This window comes from Macrobrachium nipponense, chromosome 4 (assembly GCF_015104395.2).
Source record: "Macrobrachium nipponense isolate FS-2020 chromosome 4, ASM1510439v2, whole genome shotgun sequence".
NCBI lineage: Eukaryota > Metazoa > Arthropoda > Malacostraca > Decapoda > Palaemonidae > Macrobrachium > Macrobrachium nipponense.
The window spans coordinates 138107036-138127866 of record NC_061100.1 but is presented as its reverse complement, the minus strand read 5'-3'; the positions used below and the strand labels follow the sequence as shown (position 1 = coordinate 138127866).

The 20831-nt window shown below is 36.5% G+C and overlaps 1 protein-coding gene across 3 annotated transcripts in view; it reads left to right on the top strand.

Moving 5' to 3' along the window:
- The window catches only part of LOC135211223 (neuronal acetylcholine receptor subunit alpha-6-like), a 58954-nt gene that overhangs the window by 24467 nt on the left and 13656 nt on the right, over nucleotides 1-20831 (top strand). For all 3 annotated transcript variants that reach the window (XM_064244479.1, XM_064244480.1, XM_064244478.1), the window contains exon 2: nucleotides 18274-18427. In XM_064244479.1, the coding sequence (XP_064100549.1) occupies nucleotides 18340-18427 (88 nt within the window). In that variant the 5' untranslated portion in view covers nucleotides 18274-18339. The remainder of the gene's footprint in view (nucleotides 1-18273; nucleotides 18428-20831) is intronic.

Here is a 20831-nt window from a genome sequence, read left to right as displayed (position 1 = left end):
CCTCCAGTTCATTAACGTATAAATACGAGTCCTTGTCAGTTCAGGAAGTATTTCTAATATGTAATTTCCTTCGACTGAAGTTATTTTCCTAAAGCGAAGCAAATTAGATATTGATTGGTTATCCATGGCTTAATACTTGAATATGTAAAAATAGTATATGTAAAACTGACAAACTCTATATATATATATCACCATATATGCAAATACATATATATATGTGTGTATATATATATATATATATATATATATATATATATATATATATATATATATACATATATATATATATATATATATATCTATATATATATGTACGTATATATATATATATATATATATATATATATATATATATATATATATATATGTACGTATATATATATATATATATTATATACAAGTATATACAATAGACAGGTAACCCCTAAAAGCAGGACCACTGGTAGAATAGGCATAAAGATTACCATTCTGACCAACAGCGGTTTCACAGAAACCCGTCGTTACCCTAATCGTCTATGAATACAAAATGCCCCAACGAGACCTCCCTCTGGCTGACCTTCCCTTCTTGTGGGTCAGCTTCTAACCAAATACCCAGTCAGATCGGTCATCTGCTGATGTAGGAACTCGTGTTGTCCGTGTTTTGTATTTAGAAAATGGCCTGTTATTTTGAATTTTTATCATTCTTTATTCATCCTTTCAGCTTTTATCATTATCATTATCATTACAATAGAACTCTTATTAGTTTTCTACCAGACCATTGAATGTCTTTCCACTAAACTACTGAATGTCTTTATCTGACTATTTAATGTCTATCAGACTAATTAATGCCTCTCCGTCAGACTATTTAATGCCTCTCTCTCTCTCTCTGACTATTGAATGACTCCCTATCAGAATATTTCAAGCCTCTATCAGACTATTTAATGCCTCTCTCTCTCTCTCTCTGACTATTGAATGACTCCCTATCAGAATATTTCAAGCCTCTATCAGACTATTTAATGCTTCTCCAACAGACTATTTAATACCTCTATCAAACTATTTGAATTCTATATATCACACTTTGCTTCTGCCTCTTCATCAAACTACTTATTGCCTCTGTCAGAATAATTAATGGTTCCCCATCGACGAATATTAACATACGACATGGCAACACTGAGAGAGATGAAGTCAGTGCTTTAAAATCTGTTGGCATAAATACACCTAATTATAAAAGACAATTATAAAATATATTAAAAGTTATCTTCTTTTTCTGTTTGCAAGCGCTCATGTTTTCATCTTCTTGCATGATCTACCCGACGTGGGGTGAAAGTCGTGCCATTACATCATCTTGTTGTAACTGATGAAATATTCAGAACAAGAGGCCAGAAACCCGATGGTATCATTAGTGAGTGACAAAGACGGCCCAAGCATGAGTTGCATAAAACAAAAGAACAACTACAACAATACTTTTCAATTTTTTGCAGTCATTTTTAGCTACCAAAAACATGTGTGAGACGACTCCCTCCATCGTAAATTACACTGAACATATATTTCACAAAGATAAAAGAAACATAAAGAGAGAGAGAGAGAGAGAGAGAGAGAGAGAGAGAGAGAGACTAGGTTCCCTTAATCAATTCAGCTGTGACCTTCTGTAGCTGGAAGCTGTAGAATTTTGTATTCGACAGATGAGGTTCTATTTAGTGACTCCTTCCCTTATGGTTGTCAATTAAGGCAGTTTCGTCGTCTGGAAGAGACTTAAGGTACAGCATCTCGTAACTGGGTTACTAATTGCAAACCTAATTAGATCTCGATCCCAGTTCTAAACCCTTCATCTTTTTGTGCCTTGAAGAACGATGACCTGTCTTTGGATAGTGCCGGCGTGATACTTCGAGAGCAGTCAGCAGTAGGCCTAATGCCGTTAATTTTTTCAAAGTGATTCTTCGGGTTCAGGGTGATAGAAATCTAAGGTATGATTGTCCAAATCGGGTATTAGGAATTGTATTGGGTTAAACGACTGGGATTGTTCTGACAGCGCACTACGCCGTAAGCATGCATGAGAATAACATCTATTTGAATGCTTTGAGACTTAAAAACTTAGAAATCAGTAACAATCTTACGACAACTTCACAGGTCAAATTACCAAGATGAGAAAACCGCTTCACTAAAGCGAAACAATACGCTTTATATAACCATTTTTCTTCACTTGTTCCGTGCAAAACACTGGTTCTCGAAACTTCTACCATATGGAGCATCAAAAGTCTGCGTAACGCACAGCCATACCGCCATATACAGACAAGCACAGACAAGGGACAGGCGCAGTTCCTCTCAGGGAAGACAAACATCTGCTGAAAGTATTTGGTAACATGGACTTAGTCATTTAAAATTCTACTTTTGTGTGAGCGCAATATACCATCTGCAAGTACGACCATTGAATACTGCTGACGTGTTTGCGCTCGGGGATAACTTTCTGTAAGGAACGAAACCCGCACTGCAAGGATACTAACATTATTCTCTGACCGTGGGCTCATTAAAATGCATCGCACATTTGTGTTTGCAAAGAAAACAGAATATATATTTCACACACGCGCGCCCACACAAATCCACACACACACACAAGCAAACATACATATATATATATATATATATATATATATATATATATATATATATATATATATATAATAACTTGATCACGAAGTATATAAAACGCGATGCTATGTATAAATAAAGGTTTTGCCACGGAGGAAAATGAAAGGCGAAAGAGACCAAGAACTATTTCGGTCTAACACGACCCTTTACTAGCACAACTGATCATATATATATATATATATATATATATATATTATAATATATATATATATATATATAATATATATATATATATATATATATATATATATATATATATATTATTGCTTTCTGAAAGTTAAGGCCTTTCCTTGCCAATACCTTTTTTACCCCCATCTATCTATCCACTGTTTTCTATATGTCTTCCTCTCCTCCTTCCTCCTAACACTTCTGAGTTGTTTACTCATTTTACCAAACTGTCCCTCCCATCTTCGTACACGACAAAACCACCTCAAAACATCCGTGTCCATCCTTTCACTGACACGAACACTTTTACCGCGCCTTCATTGTATCTACATTTCTCACCCTTTCACCGTTATACTTCAGATATATGAAAACTGTTTATTTTTACTACTTCCACCTTTCTTCATTCACTTTTAATATCCATCCTTCATTTCCATAAAAGAGTTGCTTCAACAATAACTTTACCCAGTCCTCCTAGTCTGATGCACACATGGTGTTATTAAGCGACCCACTTTTTCCGTCATCTTACCAGTATCAAAAATATATATACTCCCAAATGCTTATTAGAATCTACTGCTTCAGTTCTCCCGCCTTTCATAATTGCTGGTTTCCATTTACCGTCATAACCAGGCATCTTTCCATTTTCCACCCTCTTATTCCACCCTTACCCTTACCCCATAAACCAGTGGTTTTTAAACTTTTGTTTTGCGACCCTTTGTACATTATGTATAGGCCCCCTTACCACTGAAATTTTTGCCAACTATGAACACTGTTTATTTGTAAACTGTTCTAAACAAGATGTGCAATGAAAATTTACTTGTATTTTGAATTTTTTGGGATGTTTTGAGATAATTAGAAAACATTGGAAGAAGTGATAATGTTTTCGGCAATTTTTCACTTAGCATCCCCAATTCAAAAAAAATAATAGGCACCATATGGCAACCCTGCTTGCGGCACCCCTTGGAAGCTTTTGGTTCTCCCTATAGGCCAACAATGGAAAAGTTTATTTTTTAGGAGAGGAACCTTATAGTAAGATGACGCTGTGAATGTTTGACTGCTCTCTGCCCTTTGTTTGTATGGAGGAACAACAAACCTTATACAATATATTATATAGATATATATATATAGATATTATATATATATATATATATATATATATATATGCTCCAAACTCCTAATGTATATGACGTATACAAATTCAATATGAGTGGTTATCTCTAACCCCTCCCCTCCCTCCTCCCCGTGAGAAGTCGGGCGCTTGAAGCATTATTCCGAGTTCCTTCCTTTCCCATAAGCGATCCTCCTTCGATATATGAGATGACACGACTTTTTGTTCCTCAGCTGCTTGATAACGACACTTGTCTCGTTGATATTCTATACTTCCTTTCTTGAACAAGTGTTCCGACACTTTTCTAGCACTTCTTGGTGCTCGGTGTCTCGACACAGATGTCAGGAGAAGGTCAACGTTCGTAGGTTGATAAGGTGGTTCTGATGTCTTCTGTTATTTGTTCAGGTAAATATTGAAAAATTTCAATCTATTATCATGATCTTTACTGTTGTTTTCCATGATGATGGTGTTAGTATTGCAATTACTGGTACAGTTGTTATCTCATGTGTCGATCAATTATGGAACACGTACCTTTATTGGTTTTCTTTGTTTACAAGACAGTCCGTACAAAATTACAGTTCGCTAGCCGATACAAAAAGGCGTCCATTTTTCCGAAAATGGCAGAATCTACCTTCAAATGCAAAATGCTATTGCTATTTAAACCCATCTTGTCTGCAACAAGATATTACATTAACACTAGGGTTTTTTATCATTTCTGTCTTGGGTACAGTCAATCTTCTTAGTTATTTTGGAAATTATTACATTTTTAGGAAATACTAAACATATTCTACCCTCTTCCTGATTAACTCCAAACTATCTTTTCATATGTGTAGATATAATCTCGGCGTCGGGAACGCCTAATTTGGCTATCAAGATGAAAGTGCAATCATATCTTTTGTGAAAGGGACTATGATTCTATCTAAGAGTCCATTTTCTATCTCTTACGTTCTTTTATTATCTCAAGTATATTTCGAAACAATGAGGGACTAGAGCAGACACACATGATACGTGACTCCTCAGAATCAAGCAGGCAACTCACGGCCTTTCTTATCTGATCTTGCAGATCTTTCAGTGCCCTAACTTCAAATCAATGGTTGGTGGATAAGTTTCCCTGACTCAAGAGGATTGTGTGTAGAAAATAATGTAGCTGTCCTGTGTCATTTGCTAAATTGATGGCAAAAGAAAAAAAAAAAAAAAGGCTGCAAACCGGACCGTCCTCATGATTAAATGGAAGAGGTATCTGAACCAATGTGGATTCCTGCGAAGTTCTTTTAGGTTTTGTTGTAAGGGAGTTGTAAAATCGGCTTACTCGGTAAAGGGTCGACCTCTCTCTCTCTCCTCTCTCTCTCTCTCTCTCTCTCTCTCTCTCTCTCTCTCTCTGTTAAATATGCATTCTGTTGAGGAATTGGAAGTATAGGACTTCAGCTTTGGCATTAGACCCATTTTGTGTGCGAGAGAGAGAGAGAGAGAGAGAGAGAGAGAGAGAGAGAGAGAGAGAGAGAGAGAGAGGTTGCTACAACCCTACCACAATTCGGATTCTAAAAGACAGAACTTTGCTGTGGAAGGACAAAATGCCGGCAATTCTATAAACAAGTGAGTATAGCTCTACCTAAAGAAAAAACAAAGCAAACAATTAGTGAAACAAATCGAATCAACAGCATCGAAAAGCACCAAGCAGTTGCTATCTCACTGGAATAGCGATTAGGACTTAGCACCCTGATACAAGCATTGACTGCTTCCAAAGTGGCTTACGCAAACGTATTTTGCTTTGATCCGTTCATATACGTCATCAGTCAGAGCTTGCCCCTTCGAGAGATACATATCATCTGAAAATAGTATCAAAAACGTAAATATGACCGTGATTTCTGTGTTCACCTAGTTGGCCTTACTTTAAGTCGGCTCTTCGCTTTCAAATCATTTTCTATTTTGTCTTTTAAAAAGTAAAATGTTATAGCGCTTCCGTCATTACTTTTTGGGATATTCGTTTTTATCAAGGTAGTATCTTTCTCATTTTAGAATCGACTTTCACTGCTTCATTCATGAATTTTCTTCTTGAATTTCGTTTTTATTTATTCATTTCCGGGACCTTTTTGATAAAAAAAAAATAATTGTGCCTTGTATATTCCCTTTGGTCTGGTCTTTTTCTTTACAAAACTATAACCGCAGGACACGTTCTTTCGACAAAGAACTTGTCAGAGAACAACATCATACCTTCACCTTTCAAGCTATTTGCATGCTACATGGCAATAGCCTCCGGTAATTCAAATGACGGTATTTCGTCCCGGCACGAGACCCCTCCCGATAGATTCTCTGGGCAGAAAATGCAGCAATGTTTATGCATTCGCGTAAATTAATGCTTTGCTTAGCTTGTTTTGCTTCACAGAGTGCATATTTATGGTTGAGCACTACAGCACGCAAATCCATTGTACATTATAGTTCAAATGCCCCCCCCCCCCCCCCCACCCCCCCCCCCCCCCCCACCACAAATATATATATTTGGACAATCTCTCTCTCTCTCTCTCTCTTTCTTATTCTTTTAAAATCTGAAACTGTTCCCCGGTCAACTTAAATGCAAATTCATAACCAAGGCGCGTTTTGCTGTTGCCACGGTGCATTTTGGACAAGCCATCCTGAAGACAAAAATATAAGTCCATCATGATGATGAATACCAATCAACTAAGAGACTCTGGTACACTCCCTTTGAAGCCCAAAGATTTCGATCGAAATTTCAAGTCACTGAATGTGTTAATTATTCGGTTTTCAATTAGCTTTTACAGCTTCTGCGGCGAACAGCAGGAATCCTCCACGACTTCTCTCGTCTTAAAATAAACCTTATTTCCGTATTCCATCAGGGTCTGGGCAAGATAAGAACTTCTCTGGGTGTCAGTCGATGCGGTGTTCGCTTGCAAATATTACGTATTCATTGCCATAGCCTTTTAAAGGTAATGTAATACTGCCAGCAGAGACTGGTTTGCTTCTGAATAGAAAAAAAAAGAAAAAAAAAACTCGAATGCCAAGTGAACAGCGAGAGAAAAATCCTGCATGTGAGGGTGAATGGAATCATTGCACGAGCCAGTTGTAAATATCACCATGGTGTTAATAAAAAATAAATTATGCGAAAGAAGAGAAAGAGGAGTGCTGATAACACCAGAGAATGTTTTGGCACTCAAAAAAAAAAAAAGAGACCAAAACAAAAGTAAATTGATAAATATAAACCGTGATATTTAATGTCGAAGAGCTTTTGGGTAATTTCTAATAATTTATTCAAATTGAATACTTGTCTTTTTTCACTTCCTCTGTCTCCTCCGCCAAATACACGCACACGCATGCACACACACACAACCTTATATCTAACATATATATATATATATATAATATATATATATATATATATATATATATATATATATATATATATATATATATATGTATATATATATATATATATATATATGTATATATATATATATATATATATATATATACAGACAGACAGAGAGACAGATATGAAACGCGAATCAATTCACAGAGTTACAAGGAGTTACAAAGATTAGGATGTCTCAAAGACTTGTAAGTCCAAAGTCCATCCGAGGAGACATCGTGTGCTCACTTATCTCTAGGAGCAGGTTTTCAGAGTAGAAAAAGCCTACCACAAGCCGTCTTCACAGGGATTCCAGTAACATTTCCATTGAGAGCACGTTCTCAACACTGACCGAGGCACCTACAAAGACTTAGGCTATCCAAACATCCTTAGTTATTGATGACAGATCAGCCCTGGAACTGACTCCCGGCATGTTGAATAGGAGCCATTTACGCCACTGGCATTCTTCATCTCGATAAATAACGTCATCAACATCAGCTTTCGCGCTATCTGTGGCTACGCTAATCCCGCGCCAAGCTTATCTTGTTTTCGCCTGAAAGACTTTAATAAAAAATACCCCCTTTTTTTAAACTAGACGTATCACCGATTAGGATGACTAAGGTTATGGCGGCTGACCGACGCTGAAAAGGCGCCTGGAAAAGTCGCAATGTGTCCTTTGCGTTCGTCTCCGTCTACCAAGAATCTCTGGAGGGAATCTTTTCGTCTGGAACAGGTGTATATATATATATATATAGATATACATATATATGTGTGTATATATATATATATGTGTGTGTGTAATTGTAATTGTAATAGCCCCAGTGCCCTCTTAACTTCTCGAATTCTTCTCGCGAAGAATTTGAGAAGTTAAGAGGGCATTGCGCCTAGTACAATTACATATGTATCTGGTAAAAAGTGACCAGTAGATTCTACATATATATATATATATATATATATATATATATATAATATATATATATATATATATATTATATGTATATACACACAATTTTCCAGGACAAACAAACAAAAAACAAACAGTAGTCACAGAGTCGTTTATCCTCCAGCAGCCGTTCAGAACTGAACCATCCATAGCGAAAACACACTGGGCCACCCACCTGTAGCCTGCAAGTGTACAGGCGCTTCCTAGTTACGATAAATCACCCGTCCTACCACATTTTCCGCCCCTACATTTAACACTTTCCTGGTCTCTTTCACCTCTACCATTAGTGAACCATCAAAGTAACGAAAGTAAATCAAAGGATGGGCATTTCTTTAATAAAAGTTTCTTTAAAACAACTGATTTCTGTATGCATTCACTGAGAGCTATCTATTTTCAAATTCAATTCTTATAAAATGCAATTCATGATGTGAAATATGCTTTTCAATAGCTTTGTTCTTTGGAAAAAAGCAATTGTTAACTAATTATTGATTGTCTGCTCTTAATCAAGACTTCTGTTTAACTGTGCATTATTAGAGTCAAGTTATTTACACGTAGTACCATTCTTGCATGGTCATTCTTCCTACCTCAAGAGAATCTGTACCATGTCTTCTACCACTGTTGTTTAAACATTTATCTCTTAAGAGTGTAAAATATTATCCTTTATATATTTATTTATCTCTTAAGAGGTAAATTATTATCCTTTATATATTTATTTATCTCTTAAGAGGTAAATTATTATCCTTTATATATTTATTTATCTCTTAAGAGTGTAAATTATTACCTTTTATATATTTCAAGTAGAAAATTTCGCAAAAGGTTTGGAAACATTCACCAGCATTCACCCTTGAACTTACAAGCGCGCACACGTAAGTAAACAAACCAACCTACGCGGTATTAACAATATCACTATTTTTCATTGCACAGAGCGAAATGAAAAAGATAAAAGTAAATAGGATAAACAAATTAAAAAACTGAATTGCAGGTATTACAGTTTTTCTAGAGCATCGATGATAAGTCAAAATAAGCCTCTTTATATAAGGGCCAACCTGGAATTAACGCCTCTATTTCAATCTGCGCAACGGCCCACCCTCATTCCCTCAGCCGAGCCAGGCCATCATCCTTTTCATGAGTCATAGATCAAACAGAGCTGACGTTTGAACAAGGTAGTGACACGATAGCAGATGCGTTGTCGTGTCCCTGGAGAGACGCAGAGCATCGGATAGAGTGGGATCGGGATTCTGTGTGACAGGTACAAGAAGAAGGTCCACGGCCACTCAAAGGCCTCGGATGATGTGGGTTTCGGGGTTGGCCCTATCTCTCGCAAGATGAATGGTCGCGGTAGCAGCGGCTGCGCAGGAGGATATCACCGTCTTCCAAGTCTAGTTTCTTTTGTGACTCCTGTACTTTGGATATATGGAATAAGGACAATAGATAGTCTTCATTCCTCGAGGCGCATCCTTTTGGGGAATGTGGTTATCAGTATCACGTTGATTGACAATAATGAAGAAAACGGACTTTCACTTTTATCTTCTTATTCTTCTGTAGCATAGAAAGCAATTGCAATTCTTACATGATTTTTACTTAGTCTTAGAGGGTAGAAGCAAAATGAATTATAAAATTTATGGAATGTGGCAGACACAGAAATAATCGAATGAAGGATGGAAACAATTTATACATTACATATATATTTATATTATATATATATATATATATATATATAATATAAACAAATATAAATACAAATATATATAAAATTCATACATATATTATTATATATATATATATATATATATATATATATATATATAGATATATATATATATATATATATATATATATATATATATATATAAAATTGACGCATAGCATTCATAAGTTCCACTAGAGATGAAAATTTCGACAGAAAAGCACTGAAAATGTCTAGAAAACATAAGCACTTTTTTTTTTAGCGAAGTTCCACTATCTATAAGTCCCTATCGCATTGATGATAAAATAAAATCATAATTATTATTCTAATAATCATTCGTAATATGCATGATTATTATTATTATTATTATTATTATTAATTATATTATATTATTATTATTATTATTATGATTATTATTATTATTATGCAATTTGTATAATGATAGAAAAAAAGAATAAAATGTTCTGTCATTTTGAATCATAAAATCCCTTTCTATAATTCATAATATATATAAAAAAAAAAAAAACCACAGACCAGGAACGAGACATAAAGTTACAGGGAGATGAAAATAAGAAATTAAGAAATGAATCACAGCAGGCACTGGAATCGATGGCGCCCTAAAGATAAGCAAAAGGGGGAAAGAAAGTGGGCAGGAGGAGAAACGTCGCCTCGGAAGGGCGAAGCCCACAACTGTCACACAGAGGCTCCTCCGTCCAAGAGGGTCCCCGCGAGTCTTCCCGCAAATTAGGCTATTGTTGTCGGCAATGGGAAGTTATCATGTTGATTTCCAAGGCGGAGGACAGGCTCGTAAGGGTCTTCCATTGTGCGCATGCGTCTGTTTGTTCGGGGGTGGTTTCAGGCCATACAGAAATGTATTTTGATAGCCTCTCTCTCTCTCTCTCTCTCTCTCTCTCTGTTTTCGGTTTTCGTCTGGAGATTCTTACGTTTACTTCATTCTTTCCACTAGAATTCTCATCAGTAGACCTGTCTCTTATTCGTTCAAGTTTTCCTTGATAATTTGATTCTAATAATGAAAACGTGAAGCTTTCGTTCTGAGATGCCGAATATTGTTACCGTAGTATTTTATTAGTCAATGGCTGTCTGTCCATTAGTTGCGCCTTCCAGCTTACAAAGAGACAGACAGTCAGATAAAGAGAGACTACCCAGTGAATATCTTATGAATGGTTTCGCACCAACATGTTTTTTATTTTCTTCTTCTTCTCTCTCTCCTCCCACTCTCTCTTCCTAGCAGCGACCCACAATAGTCTTCTAACAAGAAGGTACCTAATTCACTTCTTAGGTCAAAAAAAGACAGATGAATTTTAGGGAACGTACTCATCCGCCGCTCCTCGCCCTCTTCGAAATTCGAACAAGGGTCATCCATTTGTGAGCTAGATGCACTGCCACCGACTTGTATGGCCAGAGAGAGAGAGAGAGAGAGAGAGAGAGAGAGTCAGTAAAAGTACCATATGCATTGTTCGGGATCCGATAAAGTTCCACCCACCTTTTTCTTATTTCCATAATGACATCCTCCCCGCGAGAACACGTCCGATAAGAGGCAGAACGACCCGCATGCGGCCCGTGATGGCATCTGCCCACAATAACACATTTTCATAACTTGAGCAACTTTTAAGGCTATCGCTGACACCCAAACCTCACGCCACAACAAAGGTGAGTCTCATCCAGGACGCTCTTTAACCTCCCATCGAGCGAGACGTCTCCCGTCTCTCTCTCCTCTCTCTCTCTCTCTCTCTCTCTCTCTCTCTCTCTCTCTTTCCCCTGAGGCTGGTTTGACAAAGAGAATATATATATATATATATATATATAATATATATATATATATATATATATATATATATATATATATAGAGAGAGAGAGAGAAGAGAGAGAGAGAGAGAGAGAGAGAGAGAGAGAGAGAGAGAGCATTCTATCCACAATGAATTTTACAATACTGATTTTTAAAAACCTCTCAACAAAAGACACCGCTATTTGGAAGCCTTTCAGGATACACTGTCAAATTTTACGACAGATTTTCCCACTAGTTTGATTTTTAAGCATGTTTTCCAGTAAATCAGGACCAAAAAAAAATATTTCTATAACTTCCCAGGAATCATTTTGTAAAGTAAAAGCTGTTATTAAATGTGTTACAATTCCAATTACTGGTTTTCAGTCATTGCAAGATTAATTTAAAGATTTATTTTTCCATGGTCTATGTTTCTCTCCACAGAGGTTCCAACTCACATGCCTGATATTAGCCTCACTGCATAACATCGGCACAGTCTCCACTGCTGTTAGAATACACGCGTATCTGTCCATTTCTTTCTCTTTATGTCGTTCAGTTACCAACACATCTGTGTATATGTCTCTACGGTCAAATGAATCTGTCCCTAATGATCAGTAGCCAGCACTGATTTCCGACACATGTGAATCGTTGTGGTTATATTCATAATGCTACTGATGTTTATCAGGGGTCCTTGTTAATCTCATTAATACTGATATTGTTACTATTATCATAACTGTATCAACAACGCAGTAACAGTAATGGCATTATTGTTTTGCAGCAGAAAAAATCGCAGTTGTTGTCGTGATAGTTCATTTGCAACAAGCCCTCTTCTCTCTCTCTCTCTCTCCTCTCCCTCTCCTCCGCCTCTCTCATTTCCCTACTCGCTCGTCTCTCTCTCTCTCTCGCTCTCTCAATACATCTCATCTCTCGTCATCTCTCTCTCTCTCTCTCTCTCTCTCTCTCTCTCTCTCTCAGACGTAAAGGAAACAAAAAGGACAAGCACACTCAGTCTGCGAAATGCAGCTAAATGATCTCCTGAATGCAAACATGCAAACATGCAAACTTGCAAACATGCAAACTTGCAAACATGCAGCACCCAACGTGCAAACCACAAGCACGCCATCTGCATATTAGGGCCCCCGGAATGGTGGAAGCTGCGTATCGCAAAATGATTTATCTTCTTCCTTTGTCACGAAAAGACGCGTTTTACAGACAGCAGATTTTATCCTGAACCTATCTCGTTGGACTAAGTCTCGTGTAGGTTTTTGACGCCTCTTGCTATTGAATTGGAGATTACTTATAGTTTTTTTTCGCGAATGAAGAAGGGGGCATCTGCACGGTATTAATCAACAATAATAATAATAGCAAAAACAACAAGAGAGTGCAATTGTATGTCTCCTAACAAACAGATATTATAAGTGACTTCGACACAATTATAACAACAATATAGCAACAAAAAATATTTTAATTGTAATTCTTCTAACAAACGGATAATATTAGAACTGGTTTCGACATTATCTTCAACCAGGAAAAGGATTTTTTCTTCAGTTTTTTAATTGACCTGTAACCTTGAAAAACGTTAAGGTCAAGATTGCCTGGCGGGAATATAACAACAGTTGAGGCAGATTCCTAAAGAAAAATACAATACCGACCTCTTAAATAGTCCTGAACGATCAGGGCTAAATTTAACCTTAAATGAAATAAAAAGAAAATTCAGCCGAACTGGCCAGTGACTTTGAAAAATTATTACCTCAAAATAAGAGAAAATTAAATGTTGACCTTCAAATTGACCTGTACCTTAAAAATAGGCCAAGTGTAACTACTCATTAACTTTCTTCAGATTCAGAGAAAAATAATAGTAATGGTTAAACTGACTTGTGATCTTGAAAAACAGGTAAAAGTCCAAATTACGAAAAAAAAATAAATAAAAAAATTGCGGCTTATATGTGCGGGATTTAGATGACCCACCACAGGCCTCTTAGTATCAATTTCTGCGATATCAAATAAATGGGTTCTTCCATTTAACCATTACACCCACCTTCGACCCTGACAAATTAATTAGGGTGGAAAAAAATATTAGAACATAATCACGAATCAGCGAAGTCTAATGATGTAACAAAAAATAATACAGGTAACAGACACAACACGAAAAAAGGCATCACAATCCAACAGTACTGACTGATAAACCCAGTAATGAGGGTGATCATAATTCATGAAAGACAGATACTACCAAGTACTGAAAACATCAACAACAACAACAACAACAAAAGTCGACAACGACCACACCAAGGTCAACATAGTCGGCTTCATAACCGAAGTAACAATAATCATGATAATTTCGTCAGAGAACATACCATAAACCGAGCGCCCCATACGAACATAATTTTCCCGACAACACGTTGGTTAATCAGCTTCATCCTCAAGACCTATCACCCACTGTGATGTAGAATCCATAAAAGCAGCGTGAAAAGGACCCCTCGCAGCCATAAATCAGTCCCCTTATTGAAATTTTTTGTCTAAATATTTGCGAAATGGATTGGCCTTCCTTGTTCACGCCACGCCATGCCTGGCCTCGTAGTCTATTATTCCCTAACCGGCCAGGAGGGTTAAAGAAGCGTAATTCTGTTCCCTGGAATCATCAGCCAACCGGCGTCAAGCATCTCCTCGCTGCTTTTCAAACCAACTCAGGATAAACCCGAGGGTCCTTTATGCCCTTTAAGCGTTTCTTCTCCGCGTAACCCTATAACACCAATTGATCCTGGTGACTACTCTAGGTATGACAACCAGCTGAGATAATATATTCAAATGATTCACGTTATCATTTCATGAGGTGTCGTCATTTGAATTATTGGTTTTTTCATTGGTCGAGGGTGATTTTGCCCGCTGCGAACTCCCGTCTCTTAAGGGTTTGAAGAACTGCCTTGTTATTTCTACTGGGATGTTGTGTTTTTAGAGATTAGCCTTTCACTCTTTCTTTTCAACAAATTGTCCTTATATGTATACTATATCTGTATATTTGTCTCAAGCTGAAAAGTTTATCACTTATCTCTACATGGCCTTAAACATATAAAGAATGGTACTGTTTTAATTATTAAAAGATATTAGTAGTAGTATTAGTGCCCGAAGTAAAAAACGGAGTGAAGCAGTATTAGTACCAGTATTAAAAACAAATTAGATCAATAAATGAACCTATTTATGACAACCTTGAGCTTATTACCTGGTTACAACTTACACTAACTATCTAAAACTCTCAAGAGGTCGTCTGCATGTACGAAGCCATTTGTTAACCAAGAGTAATAACGCAGGCATGTGATTTCCTGTCAAGTCTTCCCCCGACGGACAATTTTCATACTTGAAACTGTAGTATCATCGCTTTTTATAGATAATGAATTCACATTTAAAAAGTCATCTGTCTCTCTCTCTCTCATTAATATGTTTGCTCAAATGCTTGCTTACATAGGCAAACAGGAAGGGAGTGGGATGTTTACAAAACACGAAATTCAAGGATAAACTTCTGTCTAAAGTTGGCGATACATACAGGCATGAATATTAATTATTACGGAAACATGTCGAAAGGCTCTCAGTAGTCTTGTCGACTGCAGTCGTTTTCTCTCTTTCTTCTTTATCAACCACTCCAGTTCCAGAACTTTGTTTCTATGTGTCCTTTTAGTCTTATCATCGTCGGGACTATCGTTGGTTTAGGGTAAAACAAACCCCAATGAACTTTTCTTATGTTATTTTAAAAGGTTCACCTGTCCTTTTTTTTCGCTTCACACAAGTAGAATTTAGATGATTCACAGGAATGATTCGTGGCTCCTTTTTTTTCGCTTCACACAAGTAGAATTTAGATGATTCACAGGAATGATTCGTGGCTCCTTAAATAATAGAGCAAAAAAGTCCTTTTTATGTATAAAACTGATACGGAAAAACGGCACTAGAATTATGTGTTTCTTCATTCTGGATTCAAGCTTTGTAGTGTGAAGCTCATCACAAGTTTGAAGAAATTGAGACGCTTAGAGGTCACTGTGTGGCTATTACAAATGCACTTTTATATGTATGTATGTCTGTATTATACTGTTGTACTTGACGGTCTTTGGCATGGACATATTCTTGATGAAACTTAATGATGTTCATTAAATAGTGTGCAACCGTTGGCATTCAAAATGCCGTTCTTTGAATTATATCATTTTCAACTGACTCAAGTATCTACGTTGCCAGAGCAGAGAATTCACATAGCCAGAATAATCACATAACCAGTGCTTCAGACCTTGGGCTCTCTCAGGCCTGTACCAGGATCCATCACATTTGGAGTTGCACGTCAGCAAACTTTCTTTTTCTTGTTTATGATGTAATAATTAAATAATTGGTTATTGTTTGCTATTCATCATTTGTGTCAGTTGGTACATTTTCCTGCTTCATTCTTTCTCGAGTCATGACGACACACAATCTCCAATTACTAATTAATGGTTCTTTCACCAGTCATACTCTATTCTAAGGAAGTTAGCGAAGGGTTTAGTTTTGTATCCTCAGTATGATTTATAAACAAAAATCATCTATCCAATAACGAATATATTATTCGTAGCATAATAAGGAACTTCCAAAGCACAATACATCAACTGATAAAAACAGAAATCTTGCACACAAAATGACGCCAGTATGGAAAGGGTGAGGGAGAAGGATAACGTAAAAGGGTCAAAGGTCGTAGAATTGAAGGATTAGTCTGGATGAGACCACCATGGAGGCATAAGGCGATGATGAGCCTCGACTTTACCTGTTGGTTGGTCACAAGACCTTTTCTTTCCACTCTTCCCTCTAACTCTCTTGAGAATGGGTTCTTATGCCACGGCTTATGCCCCAGGCAGACATGCTGGCCCGTTCACGAGACTTCCATTAGGCTTTCGTTCATCGTTTGAAAAGTTTAGGGCTTAAAACCACTTTTGACTTTTAACAACTTCGAGCCAGATTTTTAACTATTGCTAAAACACCCATTTGCAAAAAATCATCTGGGCTTAATCCTCTTCGAGAAAACTTTCGAACTTTCGTACACCGCCGAAGAACTTTTCTATTTACTGAAAATCTTTTGGGCTTCCATCTATCTCCAGAGAAGCCTTAGAATATTCAACTCAATCCTGGGAAAAACTACAATTAACCGAGAACTTTTGGAATTTCATTCATGGCCAGAATGATTTTGGAATTACATCCATTGTCAGAAATCCTTTTGGAACTTCCTCCTTGACCAGAAAAGCTTTTAGTAAACATCCATATCTAGAAAGAATTCTGGAATTTCATCTGTGGCCAGAGAAGCTTTTGGTTTTTCATTCAAAGCCAGAAAGCTTTGGAATTTCGTCTACAGTCAGAAAAGGCTTTGATTTGGATTCATGATCAGAAAAGCTTTTGGAATTTGGCTCATAATGACTTTCAGAGTTCAACATTTCCTCATTCAACAGTGACTCAGGTCAAGACTGGGTTGCTCAAAAGGATAGACATAATATTGATTTTTATAATTGCGCATTAAGTTTTGTATTTCACAATATCTGGAAATTCATATGTATGAATTGTTGCCACCTTTGGGAAATGGAACCGAAGATGATGGTGATAGTTCATTTTGTCTAAGGACGTCTGAACATACATGAGCGTTGTTGGATTATGTCATTTCTCTGCAACAATTCCACATTCCCATCCAAATTTCTTGCAGGTTCCGTAAATGTAACCTGTATGATTTAAAAAATCAGATAGTTGGGAAAGAGAAAATCCGCTTTCATAACCAGAGATATTGATTAAAGTAATGGAACTAAAATAATTTTATCAGACAAGTGTTGGTTGACTCAGCTACAATGAAGTTACGAAAAGATATCAGTATGTATGAACCATCTCCATAACTGCTTGTCCGCATATAGTTAGTCCAAAATAAACTTCGTGTCCTTAATTGTGTGCCAGTTTTCCCACAAGCACTTGAGTCGTACACCAGAAGAACAACCTTTTTCACAGCGTGACTCATAATCAGCAAGACCGCGTGGTTATTATAATATCTACAACTACAACCTATCCGGGTTTCCTCTTCCATCGTGTCTTGCGTAAGTCGTAAATCCTTCAGTGAGTGAATTAGGCACTTGACTCCTCTTTGGCCCATTAGCGCTTGTCTGCGGGTTGCCCAGTGATTTATGTGTTGTCTGTTCTCTCGGCGAGCTAATCTGCTCTTAATATTTACTTAGGGGAATCTGGTAAGTTGGTACAGTTTACCCTGTCAAATTATATCTAAGAGTGTGTGCATCGTGCACTTATGCAAATTGTAACTATGCACTATTGATACAGATTCCCAAGGAATAATGAATCGAATTTTTTTATCATATATTATTTTTTACCAATGACGTGTTCTTGAATATTATATAAGTGAACTGAATATAGGATTTAAGTCATTCAGCGCTGATACGGAAATTGACAGTAAAAGGTTTGGAAGGTGTAACAGGAGGAAAAGAATGAATAAACGGTTGAATGTAAAAGTAGGGAAATCAATAAGGCAATAAATGAATTAGAATACCTCAACAAAAAAACAAATCTTTCTTACGCTTTCATTTGAAGTTTGTATTTTGTTTCTCCCGACAGATTGTTCGTACCTACTTCATGGCCAAGAGTTCTGGGATTAAACGTGACTGAGCGACACCTGTCTTTATGCCAATTAACCTCCAGGGACTCCTAACGACCATGTTGCTCATTTACCAATTCGTCACATCTTTCTGCTTGCTCATGGCCGGCACAAGTAAGGAAAATCTGACCATAGATTCCTTATCGCTAATTAAACGTCTGTGATTACTAACACAATTGATTCTATTCACTGAGCCTTTTCATTCATTTCCCCTTTCCTTCGATTTATACTATTTGGCTTGCTTAAAAAAAATTTTATTTTTATTTTTCGTTTTCTATGGCAAGTGATGCAGTTTATTTCTATAATATTACTGTTTTATATCCTTCGGTAACTTCGAGTCTTTATTTTCCGGTTTCATCCCTGATATATATCTATCTGCATTTCCTTCTTTAAATAGTAACTCATTTTATATGTTAGACAGAAACATTCTCCATCAAAGCATTTTTGTCAAAAAAAATACACTTTAATTTGCTTTTCAAGTTCTCATATTATTCTTTTACAATTCAGAATTCATTTGCATTCTTTTAGGATTTTTAATTCCAAATTTCTATTGTTTTCTCTTTTGATATTCTGACTTATTATATCGTTTCTCTGTATTTTATCTTGTGCCATTCTATTAACTATTTTAATCTCTTTCCCTTTTCTGAAATTTCACACATTTTTATTTTATTATTTTCTGGTTTTTGTAAATGCTTTCTGTTCACATTCATTTCATAGGAGTTATCGTTTCATTTTAATTATCTTTTTTGGTGAACTTCCTTATTCTTATCGTGGACGATTAATTTTCTAGCTATGATATTTTGAAGTTTTATAGTCAAAAGCTGTTTGCCTTTCCCTCTTTTTTTTATTTTTTTAATTTCTAAAGAAGTAAATAACTTTCGTGACAGTAATGATAATATTTCTTTAAATCTCATTCTAATGTGCGAGTGTACAGTTGACAGTGTATGTATGTATGTATGTATGTAGTATGTGTGTGTATGTATGTAAGCGTGATTGTGCGTTTCGTTGGCCAATATTTACTTTTAGTTTATTTTCAGATATTTTTCAGAGAGAGACAGTATTTTCTTTGTGACAAAGAGGTTCACTCCACTGTAACGGAGTAACCACCCATTTAACGTTAGTTTATGCATGCAGCTAAAATTTTATCGATCAGTTTACGAGTCAATAAGAGCTACACACTTGAGTTATAAGGCATTTCATTGCATTTTTATCATTATTTCGAGGGTAGTCGTTTCACTGGCCAGTGCAACTCTCCGAGGTTCCCGAACTGCGCAGTCATTGTCAAATGCAGCTCTTTTGTTACGCCGGAGAGAGAGAAGTCCTTTCGTTTTCCCAGCGCAGCGGTTTGATTTTCTCACACCGATTGGAATTTCCTGCCGAGAAACACTTAGACACTCAAACTATGAAAGGAAATTTGTAAACATGCTCCATCATGCATTTAATATTCCATAGGAAATAAAGGACCAAATATACCTTTTGTGTGAAATACTGAATGGAGGCTCAAAGCAGCGCGACAATAATTTGTGTCAAAAAAACAAAAACAAAAAAAACAACGCTCCAGAAGCTGGCGCAGTTCCATCGACATTAGCATAACCAATCAGGAATCAAAGCTATAAAGATTTTCTTGATGTATGTAAAAAAAAAAAAAAAAAAAAAACAGCTTTGCATAAGGTGGTCAGTTGCACGCTATTTACATAACATTAGCCGAGACCGATTGAAATCTTAAACAATGATTTATGTCAAGCAGCCATAAAAGCCTAGACGGTTTTTCTTATCTCGATTCCAGGGCTACGGGTCATAGGTATCAGATGACTTCGGAAATATCCCTCTGCAACTGTGAAGTAGCCAGCAGGAAGCCCCGAGCGAAGTTTGCTAACTTGTAAGAACACAGGGCGTGGCTTTGGTCGGAACCGCTGAGTTGCGTCCTTCACTCTCTTTAGTGCGTGTATTTGTTTGTGTGTGTGTGTGTGTGTGTGTGTGTGTGTATTACCTACGACACCAGAGCCAAAACTGAGTATTATTACCGCATAATTATTGGGACATGTTCCGAGAACTACTCGTTATCAACCTACAATTAACATTAAATGATTATTAATTCAATACTACAACATTCGCTCAATGCCGAATTATAAAACAAAATTTTTATGATACAACGTATAATAAACATACTGCCTACCACTTGATGAAAACACGTGCGCGTGTAACGGCTTCTTCTGGGTGTGAATCTTTTGGTACCCGATATATTCTTATTTTCTATATATTACTTAACACTTCCGGGCGTTTCTTTCCTTTATTTTATTTTTAGATTCAGAAAAGTTAAAGTAAACAGTTTATGGAAGCACTGATTATTTTGAGTCTTTAGGTGACAAGAACTGATATAAAACACATGAAAAATGCAAAACATGAGAAAATAGAAATAATTCACCAAAATTATAAGCTCTGGTAAAATATTAGTCACCAGGAAAAGAATAAATAACCTTAAAACTAAAAGTCATAAAAAATATGCTGTTCTCCTTGA